Source organism: Cryptomeria japonica, chromosome 9 (genome assembly GCF_030272615.1).
Source record: "Cryptomeria japonica chromosome 9, Sugi_1.0, whole genome shotgun sequence".
Lineage (NCBI taxonomy): Eukaryota > Viridiplantae > Streptophyta > Pinopsida > Cupressales > Cupressaceae > Cryptomeria > Cryptomeria japonica.
This window is the reverse complement of record NC_081413.1, coordinates 54,768,524-54,784,085: the sequence shown is the minus strand read 5'-3', so window position 1 is coordinate 54,784,085 and position 15,562 is coordinate 54,768,524. Positions and strand designations below refer to the sequence as shown.

The 15,562-nt window shown below is 37.0% G+C and overlaps 1 protein-coding gene across 1 annotated transcript in view; it reads right to left on the bottom strand.

The window, feature by feature from the left end:
• Positions 1 to 15,562, bottom strand: part of LOC131046860 (replication factor C subunit 3) — a 125,636-nt gene that overhangs the window by 73,515 nt on the left and 36,559 nt on the right. The window contains exons 6-8 of the mRNA XM_057980658.2: positions 1,164 to 1,293; positions 1,006 to 1,069; positions 827 to 895 (exon numbers count right to left, since the gene is read on the bottom strand). Of these exons, the coding sequence (XP_057836641.1) occupies positions 827 to 895; positions 1,006 to 1,069; positions 1,164 to 1,293 (263 nt within the window). The remainder of the gene's footprint in view (positions 1 to 826; positions 896 to 1,005; positions 1,070 to 1,163; positions 1,294 to 15,562) is intronic.

Genomic DNA, 15,562 nt, shown 5'->3' with positions numbered 1-15,562 from the left:
ACATTGGTATTCTTACATGATCTATTCACATACAGAGTTTATGTTTCATATTATGCATTTTACAGTTCGATAATCTGCTCTCCACTGATGTGCACTCTGTTACAGTATCATATTATATTCATTAGCATTTAAACCCTACAATTATAATTGCTGTATACCAGAAGCATCTCCATTCACATGATTTGTCTACAATACATGAGCCAACATAGAATATTTATCTAATATGTCAAGAAAACCTTTCTGTTACATACACATTTCCATTGCTGTGACAACTGTTTTATTTCCTTATGATCTTTAATGTCTGGTATGGTTGCCAAAGGTGCTAATTTTGTATCCTACATGGCCACCCAAAAACATCAAAATGCTACACTTAAGAGACTTACGATATGCTTTTGCAGTGCAGAAATTTGTTAAAAACTTCGAAGAAAGCTGACCTTCAAAAACTTACCTTCCCATTTTTTTAACTAATTATTAAAACTTCACTTGTCCATTTCCTTTACATGTGTTTATTACAGAAAAAGCTTCTAGACTGGATAAACTATTGTAATAAAAAGCATAATATCTACCAAAACATCAATTACTTGATCCACATGAAGCTGCCTCCTACATTTTACTTAATATACACATAATATCTACTCATCAAGAAATTAACCTAGCTGCCAACTAAGATAGCAATTACATTTAATCTCTTGCACAGTATCTAACGATTACAAGACCAAAAGGAATGCTAAAGAGCTTGTCCAATGAACTGTAACAGTGTATTACAACGTAAATAGAGCTAATAAGATCCTAAACAGGATAAAGTGTCATGAGTAGAGAAGCATACTCAATATCAGCCAAAGCATTAATAAGCTGAACACGAATAGTTTCTGGCATTTTGATATTGAAGATAAACCTGATACCCCAAAAATTAGAGTGAGTATAGGTAGGCGAAAAGACTTCACTGAATGACCACGACATCAAAAATTATTTTACAGATCAAAGAATACTAGAAATTTTACTCACATGGGAATCTCCCTTATAATATCAACAAGAGCCAGACCCTTGGCAGTCTTCATCTCAGAGATGTCTTATACTTGTTAAGCATAAACATTGAAAAAGTGTTTAGAAGATTTTTAAAACGTAACAAAAAAATTCCATTCAAGGGGTGTAAAGGTGGATACAAAGATAAGCATTTGAAAATGACTCATTTAGTAACCAGAACGATATTCGTTCAATATCTTTAGGCATCGGATTTCCTGTGCAAAGGTAGACTGCTTCTTCAGTTATTTGAGGAGAAGCCATCTGTGTAGACTATATACAAAAAAAAGGTTGTCAGCTTTAAATACTTTGACAAAAAATGGTAATACATAATTTCAGATAAGTTCAATGAGACTGAATATTTAGACACCTACAAGAAAGCAAGTGCGTATGGAAACCCCAGTACTACAGAATCCCAAAGATAGAAAAATATGCTTATTTCTAAAATTTATTCCAGACAAGATTTACTCGAAGAATAAACAGTGAAATTAATTTTTTCTAGCATATAAATGTAACAATACCTGCTTTTATTATTTTCATAGACATTAACAAATGCTTTCATACACCCCATTAAAGGCAAAATAGATAAAATATCAGCTATAGTGAAAGCTCATTGGAGTAAAGAACCCTAGTGACTTCTTGAACTTAAATTTTGATGGAGCTACCTGTTGGTTTACGTTTTATTATATACCGAACATTAGAATAAAATATCCAAGGATACTCTATCCTCTCCTGAACAAAATCACTACTTGTGCCAAGATTGCGTGAAAGACCACAAGGCGACTCCAAGGTCTATATGTGCAAACGAGTGACTTTATGTGGATAGCTTCTTGGGTAGTGTGTGCTGAAATACAAGGGGGACTTACGCTTGACAACTAGTATCATTCACAAGATGGACTTAAGCGAATTTATCAATAAATGCTCTTTGTTTTTGGATTTTCTGATTTAGGATTTCAAAAAAAAAAAGATAAGAAGGATAAGGGTTTAGGAATTCTAACTATTGCTAAGAACTCAAGAGACGGTGTAAACTGGGTGAAACCAATAAACGACACTTTGTTTCGCCACACTTAGGACAGCTACGCAAAGCATGTCCAATCTTCTAAGGTTGTGCTCAAGATTTTCACACTTATGAATAATACCAACAATTGAACAATATTACTCAAAGTAGAAGTTAAGCATCCACATCAAAAGCTCGGGCAAACTTTACACATTGAATGAAAATCATCCATCCAAAAAAAGTATGAGTAGAATTTCAGCAATCTAAACTATCAATCTTTCATTCATCTAACAACTTCAAAGCAAATTACTCAAAGTAAATCTATTCTAAGTATTGAAGAAAATATGCAACCATGCAACCACTTGATAACAATAAGGTTTCAAAACAATACTGATAATGAACTTTTTATTACTCAAGTAGCTCTACGCAACAATTTCATAAATCTCTCCACACTGAACAAAATGAGAGAATGAGTTTATATAGAGTTTTTGAAAACAAATGAAAGGCCAAGATCAATCTAAGATCAACAGTCGAGATTAAGACAACCCAGCCCTAATTAGGGTTTCCAAAAATAAAATTAATATCTAGTGACAAATGGCACAAAGTGCTAATTTTTAGGATTGCGCTCCCTTCTCCTGTTGAGAGGCAGAATGTTCAATGAGCTTGGACACAATCAGATCAACCTCTTCCATAGTGACATGTGGCAGCACACTGACTCTAAATTCTAATCCTTCCAAATCATCTGCACATACAGCAAATGTAATTTCCCAATCTAGTTCTTGTTTTTGGAAAGCATCTCTGATGGACAGGAGGTTCAATGCCTTAGCCAAATTCTGCTTCAGAACTGGTCCAGTGGTGAAGATCTCTTGTGTCTTGTTCTTTAGATTTTCCAACTTCATATCCTTCTCATAGATAGTTTCCTTTTCAAGTACCTCTGCAGCTACAAGGTAAACCTTGTCTTGAATTTCTTTTATCACTTTCTCCAAGACTTCACCGCATACAACCAGTGTCCAGTGCCAACTGTTGAAGTCATATACAGCTCCTGCTTCAATTATATTTCCATCAATTAGTTCTTGCTTCGAAACTCCTTTCAATTCTCTAAGGCATGGGACAATTCTATCTTGAATATCCTGGAGATCAGCCCATGCTTCTGCCATGCTTGCAATCCTTGAGAGTAAAGAGGAGGTTTGCCCATATGTCAATGCTAACCTTTCCACAAATGTGGCTGCTTCTTTACTAATGCTTTCTGTTAATTTTAGTGATCAGAAATAGAAAAACTCAGAAATAAAGAGATGCAAGAACACATAACACAGATAACACACAGTTTACCTTGGGAAAACCTCCCTCTTGGAGGAAAAACCTAGCATTAATGATCAGATCAAAGCTTTTAATGTTAGGTGCAGATTACATGTGAGTTTACCAGATATACTTATCTGATTAATGACTGTCAACAGTCATGATTGAAGTGCAGATTGAGATTAACCTTCTGCTAGACAGGCTTCACACACAGACTGGTTTGCTGATCAGAATGTCAGATTTGCTTGAGTTTGCCCTCTGCCTTTCTACCTTTACTTCACAACCAATGATCAGGATCTGCTGGCAGAATTCGCATGACAGAAGGTGTAATTAGCAAGGCAGCAGTAGTTTGCATGATACAATTTGAATGATAGCTGTAAGAGTACTCCGCATCAAATGTCTTCACTCAGAATTCGCATGAAGAGAGATCACATAAAGTAATTTGCATGATGTGTTGATGATAGGTGAGAGATTGAGCCTTGTTATATATGCAAGAGAGACCACAAGTCAGCCGACTTGTGAGATATATTTACTTGGTGCCAAAAACAATATATTGATATCAATGTGTTTACCGCCCAACTTGGGGCCTAGGTAAATTACAAGTTACATGGTGTGTTTTGGGCCCAGCCCAATCGTAATTTTATTGTACAAGTTACACATAAAATTTGAATTGCATTTATGCAATATTTAAATTTGAAACATAATCCGAGCTAGCTATAATTTCAACACTTTCCATCCATTCTCTAGTTTCCCTGACCGTCACTACTTCCTCAGAATTTCTAACTCTTTCCTGTGAATTCAAGAGTGGAGGAGCTTTTGGATTTGCTTGATCAAGCGGCTTAGTCAAATGCTGAATATAATCCCTTAGGCACTCAACTTCTTTCTTATATTCCTTCTTCTTTTCTACTTCCTTGCCCAGTCTTGCCTTCATGGAAGCAACTGAATTATCCAAATCTTTAGCTTTCTGCTTCTTGGTAGTTGGTCCTAAACTGATTGTAGTGATTTCATATTCATGGAGACCAATATCTCCCTTTGCCTTGTCTACTTTTGGCACAACAATTTGCACTATCCTACAACCGGCTTCATCTCTCTGGATGATGGAAAACCTTTTGGTTGGCTTCTTTGTGGCAACCTGTTCTAATCTGGCCAAGAAATCTGCCATATCATCCTCTTCTTGAACTTCTGTTTCTTGTGTTTTTACTTTCAATCTTTCCTTCAACCAATCAGGAACAGTAGGCTGCTCAATGCCTTCCACTTCCTGATTGCCTTCTTCACATGTGATACCCCAAAGGGCGGAAATCGTTCCTTCTTGAAATTCACCTTCCTCAACATCCATTTCATTGTCTGACTCCAATACTTTTGTGTCGGTAGGAGACGGAGGTTGCTCATCTTCTTGATGGATTGACTCTAAGTTTTCTCCATGAACTGGGGAAGGAATTTCCACCTCTGCCAATGACATGGCCAATATGTCATTTATGTTTGCTGATGCAGCAAAACGAGATGGTTCTAGCTTTTGTCTCTTTTGAGCAGGTCCTTCATTCACAACTACCTTCCCTTTCTTTTTAGCACTTTCGATCAGCTTGGCACTTTGAGATGCCTCTGCATTTGAAGAACATTCTTCTGCTTCACCCATCAGGTCATAAGTCAAGGTTATATTTCTCCGTCTTAATCTATGACTTTGTTGATCAACCCACCACCTAGAATATTTCACAACTGACCGCATCAAGGTGGTCAAGTCTGCATGCTCTGGTTCTGACCATTTGATAGGAGAAAGAGGTGCATGCTCATCAAAGCTAGGCTGAGTATATTCTGCATTATCTTCCAGCTAATCCGACACAAGGAAAGGTTCAGTCATTCTGATCAAGCTTATTGGCAGTCTGGACCAATCTCTTTCTGATGTCAAACTCATCAACAGCATTTGCCCAAAAATCCTCTATGTCCACTCTATCCCTGAATCTTTCTCCATTCATTGATCCAATATTGTTGTGACGATCATAATTAGCTCTAGATCAGTAGAATGTGAAGGGATACCATTGCATCTCTAGCCTGGCACTTTCAGTTGCATGTGTTGTCGGACAAGATTCCTCCATATTTCCAATAAAGAATGGAAAGGTAATTGTTGCCTTCTGTCCTTCTGTCTTATTCTTTTGAAGCCTTGATATGTTTCCAGTTGTCTGAGAACTTCAAGTAGGACCATTTTGTTGGTTGGATAGATCGGAAGTCGATAAGGACAACTGTCAAAACCTTGAACTCTTATATATGTAAAAAACTTTTGGCTTCAAGAGAAAACCTTTGGTGAGTTCCTCCTTGTAATGTCCTTGTGATATACATTAGGAATGCATCATTCACTCGCTTGAAATGGCTCTTCTCCTTAAGTTGTAGCTGAGGAAGAAAGAAGAAAGAATGAATGAATTTTAACGTCCACAAGGCCAAGAATAGCCTACGAGGCAGCCTCTCCAATCTGAAACAACTTCTGAAGAGCAGATCTTTGCCTATGCAAGTCGATGATGAGTGCTCCCAACTTCTCTATATGTTCCTTGCTGAATAAATTATACCATGTGTTATCAGCTAAGATATTGACAAGCTTATCCCTGTTGTCTTTAAGTGCTTCACACTCCAACATAAAATGTTTTTCAGTTTCCACCCTCCCGATGTTGCAAAACAAGCAAACTCTTTCTTCCCAAGTTTCTTTTGGTCTTTTCCACCGCCTGATCTCACATCGAAGTTGGTGAGAGTTGGTTCTAAGCTGAGCAATGAGAATTTTAGCTCTCCAGGATATATTAGCCCCTATATAGACTTTTTGGAGATGATCATAAGTGGGGTTGAACTTGTTGATATCGTACTGTTTCTTTCTACCTAACCCAATACCCCGGATTTTTTTGTAGAACTTATCCATAACGAATACCTTTAACTCCTAGTTGTTCGTGGGTCACGCACTCAAATAGATGTTCCACTTTTTCAACCATTTAATGTTTTACTGCATCCATGACTTCTTCCTTTTGCACAATACATCATTGACAACAACCTTAGGCCATCTATCTCCTCCTAATTGCTCGGTTCTTTTTAAATAGCTAATGAGACACACCATAGCAATTGCTTCAATAGGGGCAGCTCCCACTTCACCTAACATGATATCATATGGAACTGTACTTTTCATTTTGAACTTGCTTGTGATTAAACGTTTTTGAATTCTCTCTATTTGCTTCCATTGAGAGACCGAGGTACTACTGGCCCAAATTTCACATCCATAAAGAACGACCGGCAACACCAAAAGCCCAAAAAGAGTTTGGATGGTGCTCCAATCCCATAGCTCTGCCTCCCTACACTTATTTTGAAGAGCATACAATGCTTTCCAACCTCCTAAAGTTCTTTTCCGCCTGCAACCTTCCCAACTAAGATTTTTATAAAAATCAATCCCAAGGTATTTGTAATCTGTAACTTCTTCAAGAGTGTTGGGTTCAAAGTAAAATTTATGCTGCTTTTGTTTCCTTTTATTTGAAAAAACCACGACTTTCGTCTTGCCAATGTCTACTTGCATTCCCACTGTATTACAAAAGCGCTCAAGGGCAAATAAATGCTCTAGCAAACCAAGGGCAGACTTGGCAACCAAAATGAGGTCATCCACATAAAGAAGCAGCCTTATAACAAATTCACCCAATTGAATACCTTCGCCACTTTGCATGTTTAGCCATTCTTCAAGCTTGTCAATGAATAAGCCAAACAAAGTAGGAGAAAGAAGACACCCTTGTTTGACCCCAATATCACTTCTAAAACTATTTGAAATGCCATCTGAAATTCTGATTTTCACTTTAACATCTTCATAAAACCTATGAACAGCAGCTCTAAGATGAACCGGAATACCAAGTTCTTCCATACTATTCCAAAGCTTATCTCTAGGGACCGTGTCAAAAGCCTTCTTGAAATCAACAAAGCAACAAAAGACTTCTTCCTTCTTCTCCCAGGCTTTTTCAATGATGTGTCTCAGAGTAATACCATGGTCAACTGTGGAATGCTTAGGTCTGAAACCAGCTTGACCGTTTGCACGTTTATGATTTTCTTCCGCCCATCTGCTGATTCTATTTTCTATCATGCTACCAAAGAGTTTAGCAAACAAAGGATTGTTCATTATGGTCCTATAGTTGGAAGGGTTATTAACATTGCCGCTTTTGAAAAGAGGGACAGCAAGACTTGTTGTCCTATCTTTAGGAAACCCATGGAGGATGATGTTATTGAATATTTTTGTAATATGAGGAGCAAGGACATACATGGCCCACTTGAGATATCTGCTTGAAGCTCATCTAAATCTTTAGCTTTACCAACACTCGACTTCTTAATACCCAATTCAATCTCTTGCACAGTGAAAAGATTTATGGAAATGTTGACCAAGGGTGAAGATGACACCTCCATACCATGCTCATAAAGCAGTCTTGCATAATCAAACCATTGTGTAGACGTGATATTATTTTCAATCTGCTTCTTTCTTGGTTGAAGCTCTTTCCAAAAAAGTTTGGGATCATTTTTGCCGAGAAAAATTAGCTCCTCTCTCCTTGTGATCATAAAATCAGCTTTCTTTTTCTTTAAAATCTGCTTGTAAACTTTGATGTTTGTCTCTTTTTTATTTGACTCTCTTAAACTCCTTCTAGCCATTTTGCATTCCTCATCAAACCATGCATTCACCGAGAAACAATTTGTCTCAGATTTTTTTGTTTTTTGTTCTTTTGTCTCAGATTTTTTGTTTTTTGTTCTTGTCTCAGATTAGGATAACAGTCATAAGACTTGAATTCATTTTCTCCATTGCCAACTACGTCTTTGCAGATCAGTCTGGAATATCTAAAATTTCTGGCCAATCAGTAGATTATGTAGGAGCTCATGTAGAATGACTGTCTTCTCCAAATTTACCAATTGTTCATGAAGATTGTTGCTGATCATGTAGGACCAATTGAACATCTTGACTCCTGAGGTAATTTCATCTATGAAATAGTACATCCATGTCTCAAATGGCGCTCCTTGAGGGCTGCCCATTACTCTATTCAACAGTAGGATGATATCACCATATTCCTCTTTGAAGTATGGGCACAATAGATTCTTTGCCACTTTCCCTTGGGGTCTTTTCTTTTCCAACCACGACTTGTTAATATTTGCCGCACAGAGTTCAAACTGGTTATCATAGATTCTCTTGATATCCTCTTTGGTCTTGTAGGAGGTTTTATTGTAGTTTGGTATTCCAAATGTCTCTTGAATGGCTAACTCTGAAAGATTAGCTAAAACCCTTCCATCAGGTGCAATGATCTCTCTTGATTGTGCGTTGTAGTGTATAGCACACTCAACTATCAGCTCAGCACATCCTTTAGCTGGTGGAAATCAAGTTGCTTGGACGGTGCCATTTCTCATCATTCGACAAGCAATGGGTGTCAGTAGGTATCCATCATGCCCGTACATTCTCTTTTTGAATTCTTCCAAGTCCACATGCCCAAGGTCAGTGTCTGTGACATTCTTCATCTTGGATTCCGGCTGTACTCCTTTACTAGCAAACTTCATTGGTGCTTTTTTGGAAGGTGCTCCTTTGGTGGTCATTAACCTGCATAACACCTGAAAATTCAATATTATTTTCAAGACAACTTGCTGATTTTAATTTTGATTTTCAGACCCTTTTACTTGAAAATTTTCACTTTCAACTTGTCAAAAGCTAAATTTCTGCAAAAAAGCAGACTGAAAGTGAGGAATTTGTCCAAGAAATTGATAAATTTGATGAAAAATAAGACAGAAAGGTAGAAGAATTCAGTTAAATTCAGATTTTGGATCATTGAAATTGCTCGTTGTGACTGAAATTCACCTTTAATTCTGATAATTTTGTCTTAAAATAAAAAAAAGCACTTTGTTCATGTTTCAACACTTAGGAAATTTTACTCCTTCAAAATTCCTCTTCAAAAATCAACTTTCACAAAAATCTAAGAGAGAACTTTTTCTCAATTGCTCTCCAAAGTTCAAAATTTTGAAAGTGACCGGTTGATAATATATAGAGTCTAAAGATTTTAAACTTAGAAGCTTCATCTTTGTGTTTTGTTTTTTTTGTTTTTTCTAATTTTTTTTTATTTTTTTGTGTTTTTATGTTTTAAATCTTTCCAAAATGGAAAGTTTTATTTTCTCTCCAAAATTCATCCATAGCAAAGAATCTTCTAGAACTTTCTTCCAAATTCCAAAATTCTTGAATTTTCGAAAATCTTCCTAAGTGTTGAAATTTTTTTCCTTCAAAAATAATTCTTAGTGTTGGAAAATAATTGTAAATATTCATGTGTCAAGTTTTATTTTTCAACCCGTTCGTTGATTGACCCTTGATTCCATGTGCTTATTTTTTGTCAAGATTATTTTTCCTTTGGCCACTTTTCTCTTTTGGCCATGACAAGTCGATCTTCATGTTTGATCTTCAAATCTTGGGCGAATTTCCATGTCTGGCTTAGGCATCTTCACATATTCCATTTTATGCCTAGGCAAACTTGGTCAGTGTCTACTCATCTTCGTGTAATTCATTTCACCAACTTGTATTTGATCAAACTTTCAAGGTGCTTGGACAATCTATTTTTTATTTCCTTAGGAGAACTTTTCATGTTTTCATCGTTAATGTCTTGCTAGAGAAGGCGGACTTAGAGGTTGGTTTGGATTTTACTTTCCATACCTTACTTTCTCCTTGAGCGGACTTCATCTATCATGTGCCATGCTTTACAACATGCTAAGCGGACTTTACTTATTGTTTGGCCACGTTTTAATGTCTTAGGCAGACCTCCAAGGTGTTTGGACTAAAGTTAAACTTTCATGCTTGCTTTAATCGTCTTCTTAAGGGCGGACTTGGATAATCCCTGGCCAAGAAATTATGTCCTTTTTGTTTTGCTTTTATTCTTCCCATATTTTCCAAGTTGGGAGGACTTTGAGTCCACCTTGCCAAGGCGGACTTGGCATATAGTTTGGCATGTCTCTGGGGCGAACTTGGTCAATCTTTGGACATGCTTTCTTTGTGCCTTGGCGGACAAGAGATGGCGAACTTTGATATGCTTTAGACATGTTTTATGCTTTCTTCCATCATGGGCGGACTTAGGTAGTCTCATGCCAATGTTCACTTTGCTTTATTCGCTGTTTGTTTTCCCTTTGGACAAGGCTTTTGCTAGACCTAGTGATCTTCATGTCTTGACATTGCTTTAGGACAATGCTTTGCTTTTATCTTTTATCTCACACCATCCTTGCTTTTTCAAGACTAAGCTTTATTGTGCCTTGGGCGGAGTTGAGATTGTGTTAGCCAAGGTAGGGCGGAGTTTAACTGTCTAATGCCAGCTTACATCTAGCATAGGCGGACTTTGCTTTCCTCTAGACAAGGCGGAGTTTGAGGTTGCTTGGACATTTTGTATGTCATGTCTTAGGCAGATTTTGAAGACACCTTGCCATGCTCCCTTGTGTGCTTGCTTTACTTGAAGTTGATCTTATCATCCTTTCAACATGTTAGTATAGGTCAGCTTAACCTTTTCCATGAGTTAGTTAACTGAAAGTAGGAGTTTGACATGTGCCTGCCAAGTTCATTTGGACATGAGATAGACTTGGAAGATCATTGGACATTCTTTGGTTTCCTCTTTAACTGCATGTAGGAGTTGTTGATACATGATAGCCTCGGTAAGATAAATGATTGAATGAGAGATAAATGAAGTCTCTCGTTCAATCATCTATCTCATCGATAGACTATGATAAGACTCCAGTTATCTTATATATACACATGAGATTATGATCATGATTCAGTTATTATATACTATGTGCATGATACACGATCTAACTGTGATCATATCCTTCGATTCATATATATAACCTTGCATTACCAATCAGGTTCTTAACTAATACCGATTAACATCGGTTACTAATCATAATGCACAGGACATCGATTGGTATCGAGTTTATTGTTAATGCTAACACACCGATTGGTATCGGCTGTATTGTTAATGCTAACACACTAATTGGTATCGGGTTTGATGTTAAATGCTTACATACCGATTAGTATCGGGTTTAATGATTAAATGCATACACATCGATTATCAGTTTGAAGAGGCACGATCAAGTAATATCTTGATCGGTCATGTCTAATAGACATGACCAGTTAAGGCATTGCTTGATCTCCTATGTTTATATATATATATATATATATCGATCGGTGAAATGTAGGAAGAATATCGAAATTCATAAATGCTCTTTCTCCATCTGCAACATACCAGATAATAATCAGATTTATTATATTAAGAAATAACACATACTTGAAAGAAAAGATAACCTTGAATATAACTTGCATCTTGAATTGAAAATTGAATAACATTTACAGGAGTTAGCTTGACCTCTGCCATGAGTTAGCTAACCGAAGGTAGGAGTTTGATGATTGCTTGCCAACTTCTTTCCTTGGCTAGGTGGAGTTGGAAGATGCTTGGACATGAATGCTTGAGCAGAGTTCATCTTTTCTTTGCCATGCCAACTTGGAAGACCTTATACCAAGGAGGACTTTGAAGTTTGTTGGACATGTCCAAGGCGGAGTTTGAGAGCCTCATGCCAAGGCGGACTTGGCTTACTTCACGCCATTCTTGAATGTGCTTATGCTTGGACATGATTCCAAGTTGATCAAACCTTCTTTTCTTGTCATGAGCGAATTTTAACCTTTATGCCACTTCTTCACACTCATCCAAACTACCATGTCCATTTATGACTTGTCATGTTTATACCTAGACTATCTGGTGCAAAACCCTAATTAGGGTTTTACCTCACTTTTTGCACTTAAAGACATATTTTTTCAATTCTGAGGACATGTGTACTAATGATATGGCTTGAGAATCAAAACCCTAATTCCACACAAAAAGCAGAAAAAACATAACCCTGCTTTTTATACTTAGAAGCAAAAAATTTTGAATCTAAAGACATGGGCATTGACCAAATGACCTGAGGAACAAAACCAAAGTTCTACTTTTGAAAAAGCAAAAAAAAGCAAAAAGCAAGCCAAAAAAGTTGCTTCCCAGATTGTGCCCAAAGTCCCAAAACCAAAACTTTCTAAATTTAGAAAAAAGAAAAAAAGAAAAAATTCCTAAAAATAGAAAGTTGTCAGAAATGACCCAAAGCAATTGCGATCCTCGTCCTTCAGACCTTCTAAGCACTTTGACAACGTTCAAACATGATTCTGAGCATGATTTCTCTATTTGGCTCAGAATGACTTCAAAACTCTAATTCAAAACTCTTAGAGAAAATGGATTTATGAAACTGTAGAGCAAGGACAAAACCCTAAAAAATAAAAAGAAAAAGGGGGTCCCCATCTGCAATGGGATGATGTGTGAAATAGGTCACAACACTACCCTAAAAATCATTCTAATTCATCTATAAATTGAGATGCACAAATGCATATAATTTTTCTTTTGGAAAAAAGATCTCATTCTACTATTATGTCGTTCAATCGTTTTGTTGTATTGTTGTTCCATTGCATATTAATCTCGTTCTCAATGATTCTGCATCAAACAATGTTCTGTTTCAAGTCGGTTGTGTTACAAATTTCATAGATTAACCTTTTTAACTTTCATATTTGTCATTTAGAACCCTTTTCAATGTTGATATTCATATTGATACACCAACTTTGCAGTGGTTTTAATTTTCTAAGTTACCGGGTTCGCCCTTGAACCCCCCTAGTACTGGTCCTGGTTCAAACAGGTTCCTGGTTCGGGTCCGAATCGAACTAGGTTCAACCAGGGTTCGAAAAACCCAGAGGTGGTTTGAACCTGGTCGAACCCGGGCGGCTGGGCGGCCCAAAAAAGCAACATATATGCAAAGTTTTACTTTTTTTATGAATTCTGCCTTCTAAAAAGTGAAACTCATACCCTAAAAGTGACTTCTAAAGCATTATATTCACTCATTTCACCTCATTTGTGTTGCAAACAAAAGTTTTATGAGAGCAGGTTGAAGAAAAGGTGAACAAAATTTGGCTTCCAAGATCAAAGAGGAGTTGAAGACTGATTTTTGAAGCTTCAACAAGTGTTGCAGCATCATTTTCAAGTTTCCATTGGGTGCAAGAGGTTGGTTTTTTAACATTTTTTTCCAACTATTTTTGTTTCACAAATTGTCAAACATGAAACTTGAATTTTTTTTCATTATTTAGTTTTTGTTTTTGAATATGTTTATATTATTTCTTGTCATAGGAACAAGAATGGCATCTACATCTTCCTCCATTGGCAATGAACAAATAATTGCAAAACAAAGAAATGATCCAAATTCTCCCTTATGGAAGTATGTTGACATTATAAAACAACATCCAGGAGGTGGGGGATTTCGTTGGAGATGCCAAGGATGTGGTATTGAACGTAATAGTTCATATTATTGGGTGTTAGGCCATTTGTGTGGAATAAAAGGAAGAGGCATCAAAAAATGCCCTGGAAAAGATGGTAAACCTATACCAGATGAGACGGTGATGAAATATATTAAGGAGCATGAGGCGGCAGAAGAGAGAAAAGCTCGTAGACTGAACCAAACCACATCAAAGAAAACAAGGGGAATGCAAGCCCCTTCTAATCCCAATATTGTAGTAGAAGACTACCCCTTCTTTGCCACAAATGAACCTCAAAGTGAACCACCCTTGACATGTAAACGAACAAAGGGGCCTTTAGAAACCGCATTCCAAAATGAGAGTAGAGACAATGCTGATGAAGATATAGTAAGGTGCATTTATGCAAATGGGTTGTCTTTAAGTGTTGTTCGCTCCCCATATTGGAAGCAAATGATAAAAAGTGTTAATGAAGCTCCAAGAGCGTATAAGGGCCCCAATTATGAGAAGGTACATGGAACATTATTGGAGAAAGAGGTGAAGAGGGTTGAAGATGCATTGAAACCCATAAGGGATTCATGGGTTGAGACAGGTGTAACAATTGTTTTAGATGGGTGGAAAGATGCTAAAAACAATCCCTTGATCAATGTCATAGCGGTGTCCCCTAAAGGGGCATTGTTTTTTAAAGTTGTGGATTGTGAGGGCCAAATAAAAGATAGCCAATTTATTGCAGAAATTCTCATCTCCGCCATTAAATTAGTGGGACCCCACAATGTTGTCCAAGTCATAACGGACAATGCAAAAAATTGTAGAGCTGCTGGTTTGTTGGTTGAACAATGCTATGATCACATCTTTTCGACACCTTGTGCGGTACATTCACTTAATCTTATGCTACAAAGGATTGGGCAAAAAATAAAATGGATCAGAGATGTGTATGCAGAGGTGAAGGACATCCAGACATTAATCACAAACCACCACATGTCTCAAGGGATTTTTAGAACCTATTCGAATTTGGAGCTATTGAAGGTAAGTGAAATAGTAGTTTAATTTTACATTTTCTGATTTTTTTAATTTTCAATCTTCATAATATCATTGTGTAAGCTATATTGTGTATTCTTCTTTAAAGTTTGGCTTTATTTTTTAATCATTTGGCATTAATTAGTGTTATAGGTTGTTGAGACCCGTTTTTCATCAAACACAATCGTCTTAAAATGACTTGTGAAAGTTATAGTGGCACTATGCAATATGGTGATCGGCACCAATTGGATTGTATGGAAGCAGAGTAGCACTAAGAGGGCAGAAAAAAATAGGGAGAGAATATTGAATGAGAAATGGTGGGATCTTGTTACATATCTCCTAAGTATCACTGAGCCCATCATGAGCATAATTCGTTATACAGACATGGATAGGCCTTGCATAGGTGAGATTTATGATGGCATTGATTCAATGCTTGAAAAAATAAAGGTTACTATAAATGAAAAAGAGAATGACCCCCAGGAGAAATTCTTCAAAGAACTGGAAGAAATTATTGTAGAAAGGTGGAGTAAGATGACCACTCCTTTCCATCTTCTTACCTATGCCTTTGACACCTAAGTACTATAGCAATCAGTTTCTTGATAAACCAGGAAGGATTCCACCATGGAGAGATCTAGAAGTATCTAATGGGTACAAGGCAGCACTTCTTAGACTATATCCTGATGATGATTTGCGAAATGTTGTTACAAATGAGTTCATAGAATTCGCAGATGGGAATGGTCTAAGTGTTGATGCACTTCGCCATAGATCCAAGAAGCATGCTCATAGCTGGTGGTACTTCCATGGCACATGCTTCCAACACCTACAACCCCTCGCTATAAAAGTTTCATCACAAGTAAGTTTAATTAATTAAAATTGTTGGTGGTAGAGCACTCCAACAGCGATGGAAGGTCCTA